At 53.0% G+C, this 18,402-nt stretch overlaps 6 protein-coding genes across 6 annotated transcripts; 3 read left to right on the top strand and 3 right to left on the bottom strand.

Moving 5' to 3' along the window:
* Positions 1 to 571: 571 nt before the first annotated feature.
* Positions 572 to 2,383, top strand: J4E79_009859 (uncharacterized protein; the record flags this gene model as incomplete). The annotated part of the gene is made up of 4 exons (XM_049358700.1): positions 572 to 1,023; positions 1,074 to 1,895; positions 1,940 to 1,962; positions 2,016 to 2,383. 4 exons carry the CDS (start codon positions 572 to 574, stop codon positions 2,381 to 2,383), a joined length of 1,665 nt encoding a protein of 554 aa, XP_049206803.1.
* Positions 2,384 to 3,102: 719 nt separating this feature from the next.
* On the bottom strand, positions 3,103 to 3,637 carry J4E79_009858 (uncharacterized protein; the record flags this gene model as incomplete). Its single annotated transcript, XM_049358699.1, has 2 exons — positions 3,103 to 3,171; positions 3,236 to 3,637. 2 exons carry the CDS (start codon positions 3,635 to 3,637, stop codon positions 3,103 to 3,105), a joined length of 471 nt encoding a protein of 156 aa, XP_049206802.1.
* Positions 3,638 to 4,201: 564 nt separating this feature from the next.
* J4E79_009857 (uncharacterized protein) lies at positions 4,202 to 5,360 on the top strand (the record flags this gene model as incomplete). The annotated part of the gene is made up of 2 exons (XM_049358698.1): positions 4,202 to 4,270; positions 4,320 to 5,360. 2 exons carry the CDS (start codon positions 4,202 to 4,204, stop codon positions 5,358 to 5,360), a joined length of 1,110 nt encoding a protein of 369 aa, XP_049206801.1.
* Positions 5,361 to 8,207: 2,847 nt separating this feature from the next.
* Positions 8,208 to 9,039, bottom strand: J4E79_009856 (uncharacterized protein; the record flags this gene model as incomplete). The annotated part of the gene is made up of 2 exons (XM_049358697.1): positions 8,208 to 8,886; positions 8,933 to 9,039. The coding sequence occupies 2 exons, from the start codon at positions 9,037 to 9,039 to the stop codon at positions 8,208 to 8,210; spliced, it is 786 nt and encodes a 261-aa protein (XP_049206800.1).
* Positions 9,040 to 11,905: 2,866 nt separating this feature from the next.
* J4E79_009855 (uncharacterized protein) lies at positions 11,906 to 14,480 on the top strand (the record flags this gene model as incomplete). The annotated part of the gene is made up of 4 exons (XM_049358696.1): positions 11,906 to 11,952; positions 12,067 to 12,716; positions 12,782 to 13,058; positions 13,511 to 14,480. The coding sequence occupies 4 exons, from the start codon at positions 11,906 to 11,908 to the stop codon at positions 14,478 to 14,480; spliced, it is 1,944 nt and encodes a 647-aa protein (XP_049206799.1).
* Positions 14,481 to 16,729: 2,249 nt separating this feature from the next.
* On the bottom strand, positions 16,730 to 17,792 carry J4E79_009854 (uncharacterized protein; the record flags this gene model as incomplete). The annotated part of the gene is made up of 3 exons (XM_049358695.1): positions 16,730 to 17,043; positions 17,096 to 17,683; positions 17,732 to 17,792. 3 exons carry the CDS (start codon positions 17,790 to 17,792, stop codon positions 16,730 to 16,732), a joined length of 963 nt encoding a protein of 320 aa, XP_049206798.1.
* Between the last annotated feature and the right edge of the window lie 610 nt (positions 17,793 to 18,402).

The raw sequence follows: 18,402 nt of genomic DNA, 5'->3' as shown, positions 1-18,402 counted from the left end.
GATTTTGACAGGCGGTTGCGGGTGGCGTAGGCGGCGAAGAAACTTCTTCCAGCCTTCTGTGCTGACTGGCGAACCCGTCGTTCACCAATCGTTTCACCTGCGTCTTCCCCAGGCTGACCCCAAGCCCTGCGCACATGACGTAATGTGGAGGTAACCTCGGGCTAGGAGCAGAGACATGCTGTGCCGAGCGCGCTTGTTGGACTGCAAGCGTCCTCCGCTCTTCTCCAAGATTGGCCCAAGATGGCTTGCTCCACCAACAGACCCTGTTAGGTTCGCCTTTGTATCCACAGTTTATTTGCGCCTCTACCGCCCGCACCTCAGGCTCGCATACTGCTACACCAGCCAAGGCCAAGATGTTGGAAAAAATCGTTATCTAGTTTTCTCCACGCGTCAGTCGGAATCTTGGTAGCGTATCTTTTAGTGGGCCGAGGGTAGACGACCAGTAACCACGTTTCTGCCGAACACCCTTGTACGCAACGGACGATGATCATTTAAAGCTCTACTCTCTCCCCACGGATCTTTCCTCCCCAGCATCTCCTCACTCTCCAGTTTCCATCGATACAACGCAACCATGCCGCCACGTATCAAGGAGTCCGAAAATGGTGTTCCCACCTACTGGGGCAAGTCCGGCAGGGCCCTCCAGGTTCTCATCACCATCGTTGCTGTTACCGACTTCCTACTCTTCGGTTATGACCAGGGTGTCATGAGTGGAATCATCTCTGCTCCCGCCTTCCAAGATGCGTTCCCTGAAGTCAAGGATGACTCTACCTACGAGGGTTTCGTCGTCTCCATCTATGCCGTCGGTTGTCTGCTTGGTGCCATCTTCGTCTTCGTCTTCGGTGACAAGCTCGGACGTCGCAAGAGTATCTTCCTGGGTGCCGGAGTTATGATCATCGGTGTCATCATCCAGATCGCCTGCGTTCCTCCCAACAGTGGCGCTACCGCCCAGTTCATTGTCGGACGATGCATTACTGGTGTTGGAAACGGTATCAACACTTCTACCATTCCTACCTACCAAGCTGAGTACGTCGAGCCAAAACCTGCTCTTTCAAACAATTACTGACTATTTCTAGGTGCTGCAAGGCCAAGAACCGCGGTAAAGTTATTTGCATCGAGGGTTCCATGGTTGCCATTGGTACGCTCATCGCCTACTGGATCGACTACGGCTGTCTCTACGGTCCCGATGACTTCACCTGGAGATTCCCCATTGCTTTCCAGTGTGTTTTCGCCATGATCGTCATCGTTATGATGATTTCGCTACCCGAATCTCCTCGATGGCTTCTCAACCACCATCACGAAGACGAAGCCGCTACTGTACTGGCTGGTCTCAACGGTGTTGCCCGCGACGACCAAGAGGTCATTGTGCAGATGCAAGTCATTCGCGATGCAGTCAGCGCATCTGGTGGTGGCGGCAAGGTCCCTACCAAGGCTCTCCTTACCGGCGGCAAGTCCCAGCACTTCCGTCGTGCTATCCTCGGTGCTTCCTCGCAATTCATGCAACAACTGTCTGGTTGCAACGCTGTCATCTACTACTTCCCCATTCTGTGCCAGAGCGCCTTGAACACCGACCACAACCTCGCCCTTCTTCTCGGAGGTGTCAACATGGTTGTTTACGCCATGTTCGCCGCTACCTCCTTCTACTTCGTTGAGCGTGTCGGCCGCAGAAAGTTGTACCTCATTGGTACCGTCGGCCAGATGACTGCCATGATCATCACCTTTGCCTGCCTGCTCCCCGGTGGCGTGCAGAACGAGGACAACGAGGGACCTGCCAAGGGTGCCGCCGTCGGTCTGTTCTTGTACATCGCGTTCTTCGGTGTGACATGGCTGCCGCTTCCGTGGTTGTACCCTGCCGAGATCAACCCTCTCAAGACCCGCCAGAAGGCCAACGCTTTCTCGTAAGTTATTACTGCATCCATTACATGAAAGACAACGCTAACAGGGGAATTAGTACCATTAATAACTGTTCGTGCATCCGCATAATTAAACATCCGAGACAATTGCTGACATTCTGATAGGGCTCTGGAACTTCTTCATCGTCATGATTACCCCCGTTTTGATCACCAACATCGGTTGGGGAACCTACCTCCTCTTCGCTGCTCTGAACGCCTCCTTCATCCCCGTCATCTACTTCTTCTACCCTGAGACTGCTGGTCGTTCCCTCGAGGAGATTGACCTCATCTTCGCCAAGGGTTACACCGAGAAGATGAGCTACGTGCAAGCCGCCAAGCAGCTCCCCAAGATGGACGAGGCTCAGATCGCCGAAGCCGTTCGCCAGTACGACCTCTCCGACAGCGACGTCGAGAACCGCTCGGCTGCTGGTTCGCTCAAGGAGAAGCGTCAGCAAGACGAGGAGTTGATGCCTCAGGCCGGAGGTCAGATGTAAGATCTGAAATGTTGCAAGACGAAGATACGAGCGCTGGTCGTACATGATTGCGAATGAGCGCGCTGTGTGCGCTACGGTATCGTTGAGTCTTTACTTGTTATGCATAATGCCTGGAGGAACTATACCCGACGCACAAACGTCACCCATCTAGGCTTGAGATGCATGGAGGAATTTGCTACGTCGCATGTCTAAGGAATGCGCGAGTTTCGTTTTGTTTCTAATCGCATAGCATCGCTTTATACCATTGATCGACAGATGTCGTCAACCATAGAAATCTATGACTTTTCTCACTACATTATGTCTCCTCCAACCTTGAACGCGCACGCCCTGATGTACCGTCAGTACAATGTCTCCTACTTAGATGCAGGCGGGCTTGAAGAGGAAAGCTTACAAGTACCAGTCGGCTGCCATGCCGGCGTGTTCGGACTCAGCGCAGGTGAGGCCGACCACCACGATTAAGCATTTGCAAGACCAGCATCGATGCGCAGCGCCAGATTTCGAGACTGCGATATAGTAAGCAGGGGAGTAAGGTAGCAGTGAAGCAGGGGAGCAGGCATTCAACCAAGATCGGGGCATACCTTTTCTCCTTGGCCCTGAGGAGCCTGAGGGTCCGCACCATCTGCAGTCTCACCTCTACCTTCGCCAGGCGCAGCAATCTTGATAGCGGGAACATCATCGGTAAGCGCAGCAGCCTCGGTAACGGAGACACCGACAAGCGGTTAATCTTTCATCTGATTGTCGGTCATTTCAAGGGTCTCCATGGCGGCAGTCGCATCAGCCACTTGCTCCTGCAGAAGGAGAGGTATGAAGTTAGTATATCTCTCACATGCACTTCTTCTAGCCAGAGCTTACCTCGTGCGCCGTGCTATCGTCATCCTCATCATTCACGTCATCTTCGAGATAGTAGTCTTCAGGCTCAGTCCGTTCCAAAGCAGCACCCACTTCATCTAAATGTTCGCGCACATCGTCCATGTGCCTATCGAGCACAGCGTCCTCGCCCTCTGGGTTCCAGCGCCTGACCACACGCCACAGCGTCTCTGCCTCCGCGTGACAGTTACTCGCGTCTAACCAGTTGCCCAGTGTTGAAGCCAACAAGAGGAGCGCTTTCATACGGTGGTATCGTGGTATAGCGTCGTCGGCGAGAAGGGCGCGGGTCTTTTCGATACACTCGTCCAGGCGGTCGTTGTTGTAGAGTTCGCCTGCTTCGTTCAACGCCTTGGTGAAGGACTTGTCGATATCGCTGGCAGTGGTCATTTTGCTAAGAGTCCGCGGGCTTTATGGTATCTTTCGCTGGCTGTGAAGAGACGTGCACAATGGTTGTGTGCGTGTTGTAGATGAGTGGGTGAGTGTGAGATCGCTGGACTCAACCTTGAGATATCACATAGGTATCGCAAGCCATCATGCATATCAAAGTGTAACTTCCCTGACAGTCCGAGCTAATTACAGACTTCTGTCTCAAGTCGAAGGCGCAATCTTCTTTTTGCTAGTGTTGAAGGTGACCCGTCATAACACGGGAGCAACCTTACCCATAGTGCTTGAATGTTGTCAGGCTTTTTGTATCAGTCAATACAAATCACCCAATGAGTCAACATTTCCGCAAAATCAGATGTATCCTACCAAAACAATTGTTGTGTATGTGTGGCACACCTCATAAGACCATGTAGTTCTGTCGGGACTTCAAGGTGCTGCGGCGAACGCACGTGCCTCGGTAGTGCTCGGAACGTTCCGAATGCGCGCCTCGATGACACTTGGCTTCCATTCCACTCTTCGATACTTCGACCTTGCGTCCTCATGTTCCCACGCCAGTGACCGAGCACTATGGCGATATCGAACGTGTCATTTGACACTCTGGGTCCTTTCCTAGTGTGGCAGTTTCTCATTCCCGTCGTAAGCTAGCCCTCACACCTGCGGCACGTCAATATCTAACGCGACACAGGCAGCGGGATGGGCCCAGTCCATTCTCTACAGCATCTTCATTCGCGCTGGCGACCCGAAACCGCAGCCCGGCACTCCGCGCTTCATAAAGCACCGCCGCAACATCTTGATCGCCATCTACGCCGCTTACTTCGCCTTCACCATTTACGAAGTCGACTTCAACTTGCAGCGCTCTAGCAATGCATACAACGACCTTGGTGTACCACTAGACGTCGACGAGAGCGCACTGAATACGCGATTCAGGAGGCTGACGATTCGATACCACCCAGATAAGATTGGGCCGAACGTGGATAGAGAGAGGGCAAATGACTTCTATGTTCATCTGAAGCGAGCCAAAGACATCATAATGGATCCTGTGAAGCGATTCGCGTATGACCGCTTCGGGCCAAGCATCTTTGCGCAGTGCCAGAGTTGTCTGACTATCAAGGACTACACAGACAGCGCCCTGCTCACTACCGCTACCACCTACGGCGTACTCTTCATCATTCTAGTAGGCGCAAACGCCCTCGGCTTCCTAACAGACGGGTCCTACTGGCGCTATCTAGGACTTCTCGCTGTTGCGACTTTCGAAATCCGTACCGCTCTTCGTCCAGATTACCCCACCTTCCTCTCGAAATACCTGAACCCGTTTGTCGCGAGAACCAACCTCCGTCTTCCTTACCTACCCTTTCAAATCATCACCATATTGAAGAAAGCTGCGATATCCCTTACGCAGTTTCTCGGTCTGCTCATGCCACTTTACCGAAGCGACCCTCAACATGCCGCAAAAGCCAACGACGATACCGAAGACACTCGCCACAAGCAGCTTGATCGTCTCAGCGCGCTTGTTGCCGAGAGCAATAAGGATGCGAACAGACTGCTGGAGCTGGAAAGCGTGCCGTATAGGGATAACGAGAGGGCAAAGGGCGAGCTGAGAGAAGCACTTAAGAAATACATGGTGCAGAATGTGGTGCATCAGGAGAAGGAGGTGAGGAATGCAATGGGTGAGGTCATGATGCGGAGAAGGACGGGTGTTCCGCACGGTGCCGTGGGTACAAAATAGTACTAACCCGAGCCGATCGATATCAGTTACCAATTCACGGCTTTTCATTTCTGTTCTATGGATACAGCAAGAATCGCACTTCTCGACTCTGTCTACCATGCTCCGCTGCCTGGTGATTCTACTCAGAAAGTCGAGCTGATAACATGGTTGAATAATGACAAATTAAAGAAAAAAACAGGATAGAAGATCCCTGTGCACCAGCGAACTCGGTCTCTATCAGGATGTATCGCAGGTCCATGAGCGGGTGATTAGTGCTATGGTTTTAGCCCTTTCATGCTAAACCCGACTTTTGCCCCCGCTATGGAGCGAGCCCGGCGATCCGCCAATTCCCCACAGCCTCCCCACATCTTCTAGGACCATTCCAGCAACCTTTCCGACAACTCAATGGAACATCTCGCGGCCGTCGGAATAGTCGCGTCCGCTTTAGCCTAGCAAGAGAGGCACGATGATGTCGATACGCTTTCTGTCATAGCTTCTGATGGCATATGAAGCTCAAGTAGCCGTGAGAAGATGGTACGGCTACCTCCATAAACCACCAACGAGCTCAATACTCCCATCATGACCTCACTCAGAGTCGCCGCCATCTCCCTCGCAGCATCCGTTGTCTATGCATACCCGACGGCGGATCACTCCGGAGCTGGATGCCTAAGCGTACCAAAGACCGCAGAAGGTGCTTCGATACCACATAGCAACTCCTTTGCCTCGTTCTCTTTCGAACCTGCCTTCTGGGTTGAATTCTTCGGCAATGCTAGTACTCCCAACAACCTTACCTTCAGTGTTTTGAACAGAATCCATGAGCATGGTGGAAGTCCTGTCGTCCGACCTGGCGGCATTACCATGGACAGCATGATATTCGACGCTGACGGTGGCGACGTGGTGCGTACCACTAGTCCAGAAGGCGGCGTATGGCGAACCACTGTTGGACCCGACTACTACAAGAGTTGGAGTAATTTCCCCAATGGCACCAGGTTCATCTCAACTCTCAATTTTGGAAACCAGAGTTTGGAAATCTCTACAGGCCTCGCAGTCGCATCGCTTACCTATCAATCCGACAAGGTCGCGTACCTTGAGCTTGGTAATGAGCCGACCAACTATGATGAGAGTCGGTGGAATGACTCGACGGCGGCCTATGTGCAGCAATGGAAACATTACACAGCTAGTATCGATACCGCGCTGGATGCTTTGAACAGTTCAGATCTTCCTCAAGAGCGCTGGTGGGCATCTTCCGCCACGACCGACGACTCAGGACTTGAAGTTCGACCTGCTGCACTCATCCCAGCAGGCATCGACTCAGAGGATCAGGTCGGCATATATTCGATACACTCGTATGCTTTTTCAACCTGCGATCCAGAGCGCGCTGCATTGGCTACCATCGAGAACATCCTCAATCATACCGAGCTCACACGCTACTGCGATGAAGAAATCTACCCGTCTGCCCGCGCTGCTCTCGATGCCGGAAACAACTGGAACATTGGCGAGTTCAACTCCGTCTCTTGCTCTGGAGCACCAAACGTTACCGATACATTTGCGCAAGCACTCTGGGTCATTGATAGCGAGCTAATCTACGCGACAAGGAACGCCAGTTCCACGCATCTACACCAGGGTGCTACACTTGCTCTCCAGTCGGACGAACAGCTCAACACGCCTGGTGCAAACGGTAGTCCAGGTTTCAGCACTTACTCAATGCTATACCCTCGCGACACCGAGTTGAGAGGACCGGCACGAACTCTGCCCTCTTTCCTCGCGCAGCTATTCATGGCTGAGGCCTTTGCTGTGCCTGACACTCGGGTTCGCGCTCTCGAGCCACCTGCTGGCGTCGATCCAGAGTCGTTCTCTGCATATGCGTTCTACGTCGACGATCACCTGTCCAAGCTAGCACTCGTCAATATGAAGCCTTTCTACGCTAACTCGACCGAAGACTTCTCGGTACATGTTGATCTATCGGGCGCTGTGGGTTCCGATGGCGGATGCTTAGGTGTAAAGAGATTGACGGCACTATTCGTGAACACTGGGAATAGCTCCTTGACATCTTGGGCTGGACAATCATTTCCTCAGGGTGAGCCGATGGGCAACGTGGTTGTTGAAGCGGTTGGGACAGATGCTGTAGTGAACGTGAGGGGTAGTGAAGCAGTACTTGTGTTCTTCGACAAAGACAGCATATATGGTCTGTAGATGCTAGTATGTATATGGAACTCCTAGTTTCAACGAAAAATGGAGCAGTTGCGATAGCAGTTGACAATTACGTACAGCGCGTGAAACGTGCATTTGTCGCGCAGTCCTATCTGCGAGAAAGAAACGATCAGTCTAGGCTCTTGGGTTGAGATACTGGGATTGGCTGATCGTCACGATGTTGCATCGTGGCTTAAGCCAAGCTGCGTTGGTGGAGAGGAGTCGCGATCCTTTGGCCCCTGTCGCTGGCTAGCGTCTGTATCCTTCGGCCCACGTCTGGTCAACGCAGCTTCCATCAAGCTTCTTTCACCAACACCAGCTTCCCATCTCACTTTATCATCCCTTGAAGCTCACAAAAGCGTCCAACCAAAGATATCCACTGATGGTGTCGCTCGGGGATCATTTTCGGCCTTTGTGCGGGCCAGAAGCCATTGCCTAGCCACGGATCGCATGGCAGCAATAAGAGACGAAACACGGCAAGCCTAATTACGCCTGGCCACGCCACCAAAACTTCTTACGGAGATGGAAATTATACCGATCATATCAGAAGGAGCACACAAAAGACAGCTGCACTACCTATAGGCACAAGTGTCCTGATTCCTCCATTGACTCCTACGCTAATGTAAAGTCTATGCTTCATAAAATCAAAAATAAGCGGATAACCTCGGAAATTCGAGGTTAAATGGTCGCGAGATGTATGCGTAGTCCCGTCTCTTGGAGAGTCTCTACCACACTTCTTATCCTCAACATGAACTGCGCAACTTCGTAGGAGAAGCGCTCATAATCACCATCTCCCAGAGATCCTTGCGCTAAGTCGACTTCGATTACGACCTCTGTACGAGCGGTCTTGATGACAGTGAGGCCCTCAATGGTTTTGCAATACCGTCGCTCTTCAAACAGCCGCTTCTCCGGCAACAGAAACGCAAAGTCAAGCGGCCGAATCTGTATGTGCAAGCGTCTTGCGTAATGCGCTGGAATCATTCCCAGCCCGAAACCATCTGTGACAAGAAACGGTTTGAGCAGAAAGAGCTCGTGATGGGCAAACTTGAATGTACGTGTCCAGTAGTAGCATTCGAGCAATTCTCTAGCAACCTCACTACCCAGACCTTCTGCACTCATGTAGGCTGCGGTGGGGTCTTCGATCCACTGGTAGGAATGCTGGCCGCACGCCTGTCGGATGAGGTGCGCGAAGCGTCGGCCGTTTCCGGTTGCTGTGCGCCGGACGATGACTTCGTTGTCATAGGATCCCTGGACGCAGAACGCATACACCCGGTTGCGGAGCTCACGTGGTAGACGTGTATAGATGTCTGAAGCCAACTCTTCGACTCGAGGTGTGCGAGGTTTTTGGCTGTCGTTTCTGGCAAATTAGTCCTGACCGGGTCGTAGTCGCATTCGTCACTCACTGCTTCTTAAGTTGCTCCACAAGGACTTCGCTGTTCCATCCAAAATTCTGCTGTCGCATCATCTCAAACCCGTATGAGACGTCGTCGAATCTGTCCATAACCATCATGTTTCTCTTTGTGATCGACAGCGCTATCGGAAAGTATGTTTTGATGGCATGCTAGTTCCCAGGATATATACTCCAAAGCAGCGGTGTCTCGCTCAAAACTCGAACCCACTTCGCAAATGCACACAGGTAACCACGTGAGTGCTAACTGGCAACGATGCTTTTCGCGAGTGCTTTCGCGGTACATCCTACACTAGTCTGGCCGCCACGCGAAGTAATCCGGATTAGGAAAGCATTGCGCATGGCACGGATCCTGTGGGAAGCGAAAACAGCAGCAATCACTTCAAAGACGCAACCTCTGGCAGCATAAGCCCGAAAGCAACGCCGCAGTCGCCGATATGAAATGACCCGAGTTGAGGCCTAACTGACCGCCTTAAACACCGAGCTCGCCGGACGCATGTAGGTTTCAGCGACATCTTCGCAAGGGCTCCTGCTTTGTGCGAGACCCTCTAACATTAGTTGCACATTGTAAGCATCTGACATACAACCCAGCCCTCTCCATTGGATCACACGCACATCTCTTTGGCCCCTCTTCGCCGCTTTCGCCGAGCTGAAGTGTGCATTGGTGTGAAGGTGATTATGGTCACGTGCTTACGCCCCACTCTTTAGGTACCTACCCATGGACACCGGAAGTCCTTGTGCTTTCCGCCCGTTGATGACCTGGGACCCAACACATTTCCCGGGAAAGAGCTCAATATACCAGATGCGAACCATCCGACGACTTTAGTACACCCACTACGGTTCGGACCGCGGATTGGCAGAACCCCCGCATGCGGCACAGCACTCTCAACAATAACGGGAAGCACGATGATGGCACACAACTACAGTCGATCTAGGACCCCATTTCTGTCCAGGTTTGTCGACGGCGACGTTTGATGGCATCTGACATGCGTTTGCTGTGCCACATCCAGGTAAGACGGCGCTTACATACGCCCTGAATCGCGTTCTGCTCACACCGTAAGCCGCACACGATTTGTCGCCAATCGATCGCGAAGATAAATGCGACCCCTCTGACCCTCTGAATCCATTTCTCATCATATCCGCCATCGATTGGTCAGGAGTAGATCTCCTCGCACTGCACGTCACGACTTTTCTCCACCAACATCCATCACAACATCAGCAGTAACCGCGATTAAGATCTGTCACTACAAATGGGGACCGTGCCACGTTCTTACCGGGATTCATCCACACCTTTATCTCGACATCGAACCGGGTATCGTGTCCTCCACACCCACACCCCCTCGGGAACGTCCTCCTCGCTTACAGCTCGAATCCTTCTGCAACTCAAATTATCCTGCGGCCCCATCCTAATCCATAACCTCGACTACACGTCTCTGGACGTTCAAGGAGATCATCTCCGCGCCGGAAAAGTACTAGAGCACACCCGGACAGTGAACTCCGCCCTCTACCCCGTGTGACGGTAGTGACACGACTTCTTGGCGATGTTGTTGATAGTGGAGAGGCTCGTACGGTTCAATGGGTACCAGATCGTACACGCTGACTACGCTTACCACCCTAGAAATGACGAATTTTCAGCTGCTAGAAGCAAGGCGAGCGAACGCGGCACGCACTAGCTTCATATGTAGTCGAACCACCTCTGTCGTCGCATTATCTCTTGGCACTGACCCGGAGTCAATCGTTAGATCTGGGGTCTCCTCGTCCTCCTTATCCCGTTTGCGTACTCGCCCCTCCCGGTGGTAGAATTCACAATAGATCGCGAGGCATTAGCTGGTTCGATAGGCCCTCACTTCGCATGCCCCGGTCAGGCAGTCTTGTGGCGCTCGCTTGGATCGAGAGATTTCAGGCTAGTATTATGCGGACTCAACCAGTAGTCCATTTTCGACGGTCTTCGTTATCACATCAACCTATTGGTAGATGTTCAAGGCGCCAACACGGCCGAACACGATTGCTGGGGACCATGGAGGTCGGCGAGATAGACACATCGTCGACTGAAAGGTTCGCTAGCGACTTTGGCAAGCGCCAGCGCCTAGTGCACTTCTTTCTCCCGCCTTGTTCACGTATGAGAAGCTCAGACGACTCACCGGAGTTCCTCAATGATCTCTGCGGCCCCCTATGAAGGCCTGAGAAATTATGTATAATTTCTTATTTCCATTTCCATGATTGGTCATAGCTGCGTTACCAAGGGGGGATATTTCAACAAAGAAAATGTCCGAACGCAGCGGCAGGATCACAGCGTGATAATCGAACAAAGGAGGAGCAACATGATCTTCGACAATCTTAACATTTAGGTGTCGAGAAGCCCTTTCTGGATGCCTAATGAGGTATTTCTTCGCGAGAGCACAGAATGTAGGAACGCGAACACTGAGGCTTCACCATTTTCGCCCCGTCAGCGGCGTGCTATTGACGGCATACGAGCCGGTTTTGTGCTGCCACAATGCTCGAAGACTCCGAATAGGCCGCATTTCGTTGGCGAGTGGAACTTGTTGGTGGCATACCAAGTCTTCGCGGGTGTGCTGAGGCTGCAGCAGATCTAGCGAAATTACACCCATCTCATGTCTTACTCGCTAGCGGTAGGCTATTTTCACATCGCTAAAGGTAAAAGTAGTGCTCACTGGCCGGTGAAGACCTCTTCAGCCCGTAAATCACAAGGTTGTTCAGCTAGGCCATGGTATACCAAGTCTTCGTATGGATGTGTTCAGAACTCCGGGCTACGGGTGAGTCAAGAGTGGCGGAGTCTGGACTGCACATCGCGAATGGGTGTAGGTGCGAAGAGCGCATCTGCTATGGGGTGACGGGATGGGTGTAAGGGGGTAGAGAGTGATAAGCTTACGCCCTCCGTGTCGCAGTCGGTTTTGATCCAAGAGGGAAATGTCTTCAGTGAACGGTATGTCACGCAGTAGCAAAACCAATGCTATATACATCATTGGCCTGGGCCATGAGTACCCGCCCCATTCGGTAAGACAGGAGCAGTTTGAGGACTTTTTGCAGCGCTTGTGCCCCGATGAAGTAACTTCACCAGCGTCAGTCATCCAGTGTCTTCCATAGGAACTATTCGTCCAATGCTAATAGCCTCGCCAGTATCCAGAAGCTCATCCAGTTCAACAAGAAAACCAAGATCGTCTCCCGCCCAACTATCCTCGACTACGCAGGATGGACCAAAGAGAACACTGCACCGCCGGATGCCGACTCCATCTCCCGAATGTTCCGGACAAAAGGTGTGCAGCTCACCACCTCGGCCTGCAAAGAGGCTATGCGAGAAGCTTGCCTTGAGCCCGGCGACATAACGCACACGGTAGCAGTGACTTGCACTGATCAGAGCAACCCCGGCTATGATCTCTTTGTATGCCAGGAGCTTGGGCTTGGTCCAAACGTGCAACGAGTGCTACTTCATGGCGTGGGATGCGCAGGCGGTCTATCAGCGCTTCGTGCAGCTGCTAGCATCGCCGCTGCCGCATCACAAAGAGGACGGCACGCTCGCGTCCTGGTGATGGCGTGTGAGCTATGCAGTCTCTCTATTCAAGCAGAGGTCCAAGCGGCCTGTGAAGACGATAAGCTACACGTAGCCCCGGCTTTATTCTCCGATGGCGCAGCGGCGCTAGCAGTATGCAACGGCCTTGCGCTGGAAGACGAGCAAAAGCCAGTGTTCGAACTGGAGGATTGGGACAGCGTAGTCGTGCCGGGTACTTCGAGCTACATCTCGTACGATATCGAGAAGCATGGTATGTTCCTGTAACGTCCAGTGTTGCGTTTCTATTGCTTTGAGTTGATGCTAATACATCAGCAGGTATGATAGCTACTATCAGCAAACACGTCCCAGGTACAGCCATCGACGCCATTTTACCCTTGTTCGATCGACTGCGTGCCACCCTCAATACTACTCACGTCGCTGCATCGGTGACCCGCAGTCCTGCTTCGAACTTCGATTGGGCTATTCACCCTGGCGGTGCGACCATCCTACAGGGGGCCAAGCAAGCTCTGCAACTCAACGACGACCACATCCGAGCTTCCCTCGACGTGTATCATAACTATGGGAACTCGTCCAGCCCGACCGTGCTCATCGTGTTGGACAAACTTCGCCGAATGGGGGAAGGTAGAGAGAACATTGTTGCGACCAGCTTTGGACCGGGGGTTTTAGTTGAAATGTGCTTGATGAGACGATGCCGCCAAGACGCAACAGCATCATCATCTCCATCTACCGTACATACGAAGATGTATACCGTGTGGCTTTCTCTACACTCACGGTTGTCAAAGAGGTGGAACCAGGTACATCCAAGGGCCGTGAAAGGTATCAAGAGAAGGACAAGCGGGTATGCCTCAATTGTACATTAGTAAATATCTCCGAAATGAATGCATGCGTACATACAGAACTGTCTCGTGAAGGCTGCGTCGCGGTGGGTGCTGTTCGAGTGCACAGGTAGCGATTGGCTCTCCGCGAAGTGGGTCCGATGACGTCAACGCGTCTGGATCTCGAAGGGACGCGACTTGCCATTACCGCGTTCCTTCTAAATTTTAGGCACAACGCAACACGCATGGCTCGCACACGCTCAAATCAGCGGTATAGCGAGAACGCTGAAGCAGTTCCACCAGTTCTGAGTGACGATGATGTCAAAGAACCCGATGATCAGCTGGCGACACCATCTGCATCCTTCCAAGACCGACTGAAGAAGTTCCAGTACACCGAAACGCGGACGGAGCAACGTACTGGACCGCCACCCAGATCGCCGATAGAACCTAGAAAGCGCACTAGGACTGCTGTGACGGCGGCCGTAAAGACCGCACCGGAACTCTCCCCACGACCGAAGAAGAAGAGGAAACCCAGCAAATATGCTGACCCATCCAAATACGCACATCTGTCGCCGCTGGTCGATATACTAGAGCCTAATCTGATCTGTGTCTTCGTTGGCACGAATCCAGGTGTTCAGACGGCCGCTGCAGGGCATGCTTATGCCCATCCCTCAAACCTATTCTGGAAGCTGCTCCACTCCTCAGGACTTACCGACCGTCGACTGAAGCCTGAGGAAGATCGGAGTCTCCCTGCTCTTTATTGCATGGGTAATACCAACATCGTCGAGAGACCCTCCAAAGACGCTGCCGAGCTCTCGAAAGAGGAGACTACGGCCGGCACAGCACAGCTGGATGCCAAGTTCCTCAAGTTCAAGCCAGAGGCTGTGTGTATAGTAGGGAAGGGTATATGGGAAGCTATCTGGCGGTATCGCTATGGCAAGAACATCGGCAAAAAGGATTTCAAGTATGGGTGGCAGGATGAGGAGCACAACATGGGCAAGAGCGAGGATGGCCAGGAAGAGCAGGATGCCGATGGCAATATATGGAATGGGTCCAGGGTGTTTGTTACTACGAGCACGAGCGGTCTAGCGGCAAGTCTGAAGCCGGCCGAGAAAGAGGCTATCTGGAAACCCTTCGGCGAGTGGGTGCAGAAGCGAAGAGCCGAACGGGGCTTTGTGCCTCGGCCAGCGGAAGCATAGGAATCCGGTGACGACGTACCGTAACCCCACGGGTTGTCAATCACGGCAGTCTTCGCTACTTTTCGTGAAAGACTCGACAGCGCAACGTCTCAACTGTTCAAACGAGCGAAAGATCATCCACGTGCGCCCCTTTCGAGTTCCACACTACGACTTCTACGAGCCGCTTTTCTGCTGTCTACCAAGCCACGCGTCGTCTAACAGCACGAAACGAAGAGCTGTCATACGGATCGACCCGTTTGTTTGGTACTGACAATCCTGGGATCCCATTGCTTGTATCAAGATTGCGCCTCACCTGCGCCACAAGAAGTCGCCATGTTGGTTAGTTGACTGCCCTCAAAGTACTTTTACCGCCAAGCCGGCTCCCAACCAGAGTGACAAACATCGCTTTTCGGACCGCAAACTCTCCACTTGGTCGCCGACGGCGTACATGCTGACTTGGCGCCGGACGCATCCGCGCCGCCCAAGGTCCCCGGCATCGATACCACAGTAGCTTTCGGATCTCTTGGCGGTGTTTTTGTCTTCGTATCAGGCCTCACAAGTAGGTTCGTGGCAGAAATCTGGTAGGCATGATATCGTCAGAGCACCAGCTTCGTCGCTGCTGTCATGCCAAGGGGACAAACGACTGAGCCACTTGACTGGCCCGTCTAATATTGCCTGTTGAAAAGTGGCGCCACAACTAAGCTATATTGGTCACTAGCGTCCGGAACAGACGGCAAGCTCGCATATGCAACCCAACAGCACCTCACATGTGCCATTCACGAAAAGGTCATTTCAGCTCACGCTTCTCCCGGATTAGTGGTAGGAAGTATCGAAAACCTATACGTGGGTTGTTAATCTACTGTTTCTCGCATTCTGGACAGACATGATGGCAATACCGCATCAAGTAGCAAAGCAGCGTAGATCTTATCTTTCGCACGCAGAACGAAACGTTATCAAGTCATGCGCCTTACATACCAAGACTTTGCATACGCGTATGACAAGGGTCGTGCGTCTATCGTAACAGCAGTGGCTTGCCTGGTCCCACTCATGCCTCAGCAAGCCCGAGCAGATGCCACAGCTACGCGCCCTGACTGCCACACATGTGGCGCCTAGCAAAGCTCACCCGCAGCCGTCCAAAAGAACGGAACGTATACCGGCATGGACGCGGTGAATTACGATGAGCACGTTGGGTCGTGCATAGCCTCTCGCACCCCTTACCTCGCAGATCCGGTGTTGCCGTTTCCCGAAAGCAATAGCCAGGCGCGTCAAGACGTGCAATCTTAAAAGACACGGGTTGGTCCCCCTAAAAGTTCCACTTTGCTGTGCCACACATATCGTCTGCCACACTCCTCTGCCACAGTACACCCTCAACACCAGCCTCTCTTCACTTGCCACACCCACGAGCTAGACGCTTCACCAGCCACGAGCCCGCATCTCTATTCCAACGTCAGGTCTACAACACCAAATTATTAAATATGAGCTACCCTGCTCCCCAACAACCTGGCTACTATGGCCCTCCGCAGCCGGGCTATGGGCAATACCCGCCGCCTCAGCAACAGGTAAGTCTCATCTATTATCACAACGTGCAATTGCAAGTTTGCGTTGATTCGTGGTGTGGCTGACGCTGTTCGTGAATTAGATGTACTACCAACAAGGACCACCGCCGCCACAAGAGGAGCCCAAGAAGGAGAGGGGATGCTTGACTGCTTGGTAAGTGTCTTCTTCCTTTTCGCAACACTGGCTGGGAGTTGCATGATTGAAGAAGAGGGACAGAGCTAATGCGACGACTAGTCTTGCGACCTTGTGCTGCTGCTGGCTCTGCGGTGAGACATGCGAATGCTGCCTCGATTGCCTGGACTGCTGCGACTGCTGCTAGCCACGCTCACTACAACATGCGACACGGTGAAGACGATGGTTTAGAGGGAAAGGGATGAATACACGCTCACTACGTTCTCTGGTTGTAAGGGCGCGGATATCCATGGGTTTTCGATGGGAGCACAACAGTGGAGAGGTACGGAATAATAGCCCTCGGCTCGTCACTGCAGTGACGATGGAGTTAAGTGGTATTGCCTTAGTTTGTACAAATCTGAAACCGTTTTCCTTTGAGTCCGAGTGAGAGAATCACAAGTTGGCTGATCCTTTCTTCTTTGCACCATGCTAACAATACTCGTGGCTCATAAGTCTTAGAAAATACCTGTCGTTACACTGGTGATCCTCCCCTTTTCCCACGCACCGATCGATCGATCGACGAACGAACGAAGTTCCTGCGCTTAGTCGTCGTAGTTCTCTTCGAGTTCCTCCTGATACTCCTCCTGCGCCTCGATGAGCTCCTCGCGCTTCTCCTCCATAGACTCACGGTCACTACTTGAGATGGAGTCACCGTCGGAGTCATGGGTAGGAACGGGAGGAGGCTCCTCAAAGGCCGGGTGGTTGTCATAGTCATTAGGGTCTGCTGGGGGAGGAGCGCCGTAGGCGGGATCAGCCCCGTAACCAGGGTCAGCACCGTAGCCGCCTGCAGCAGCTGCGGGAGCCGCCGCTGGAGGCGCATACGACTGCTGCTTCTCGTCGTCGCTGCTGTCGTCGGCTGGGAGATGTTAGTCGCGCTGCCGCATGTTACATATACGGAAGCAACATACCGAGTTGGTGGCCAATGAAGGCACCGGCTGCGATACCTCCGACACCAGCAGCGGCGAGCATGGCACCAGAATGACCCTTCTTCTTCTCGGCCTCGTTCGTGGCAGCTCCGGACTGCGTGTAGTCGTGTCCCTGGTGGCCGTGGGTGTTGCCGAATAGGCCGCGCTCATCATGACCGGCTGGCGGCATGTAGGGTGCGCCTGCTGCGGGTGGGGCATATGGACCAGGTGGCATATGCGAAGGAGGGTCCCATTGCGTGCGACCAGTTGCTTGCTCAATGTAGAACCATCGTTGGCTGTTCTGGTCCCATTGCTGAGTCCAGCCCGGTGGCATCGGCGGAGGCGCTCCGTACGGCGCTGGTGGACCTGTGGGTGTGGGGGCGCCGCCATAAGGCTGCTGTTGTGGATAGCCCTGAGGTGGGTAACCTTGACCTTGAGGCGGATATCCTTGGGGTGGATATCCTTGACCCTGAGGAGGACCCTGAGGCGGGTAACCTTGGTCTTGGGGAGGGCCGCCTTGTCCACCTCCATAGTAACTATCAGAAAGCGCGCGATCACCGGGGCCAGCACCACCGGGAGCAGCCTGAGAGTCTATCCAAATAAGTACTTCGTCTCTTTATTTGTTATAGAGTTACTTACCGGCTGGCTTCTTGTCGTCGTCATCCATGAGCTCCTTCATCTTCTTCTTGAGGAAATCCATGATGGTATGTTACCTGGCAAATGTGTGGTTGTCTGGCGAGTATCTCTCTAAGAAAACAGTATGTGGGGTAGCAGGAAGCACAGAGAGAAGCGAGTATGGAGCTGATAGTATGCGCGGGGCGCGACAGGACTTTAAAGCAAATGGATCTGTGCACAGTCCGTTGCCAGCGGGGCATCTCACAGCAGCCCCGGAGCGCACTGCCCCAGTTGTCTTTGAGCAAATCACTCATGCTGTACATGCTTGGCCAGATGGAGATGGCATGAGGGGAAGCAGCACGGCTTCGAGTGGAGGGGCATGTCGAAGCTGACCACTCTACTGACAGGCGGGCAGGAAAAGTGGGGTGATGAACCGGCCTGATACGTCTGGCGGCTAGCCGGAGCTCCATGGTTTGCAAGAGTTCTATTAGTGAAGCTTGGCGTGGATATATGAGGGCCGCTTCGCTGCGCGTTCAGTGTCGGGTCGTGGAGATGTGCTCATTGACCTCATGCGACGATCAATCGAGGACAGTTCTGATTGATTTCGGTGTTCCAGTTCGTTTTTTTCCGATCTGATCGCAGTACTCAATTTCAAGAGTGTAAAATTTCTGCTCCAGTACGGAAGCAAGGGATCG

This window comes from Alternaria viburni (genome assembly GCF_023758015.1).
Source record: "Alternaria viburni strain BMP 2772 chromosome Unknown scaffold_27, whole genome shotgun sequence".
Taxonomy (NCBI): Eukaryota; Fungi; Ascomycota; class Dothideomycetes; order Pleosporales; family Pleosporaceae; genus Alternaria; species Alternaria viburni.
This window is presented reverse-complemented; position numbering and strand designations above follow the sequence as displayed.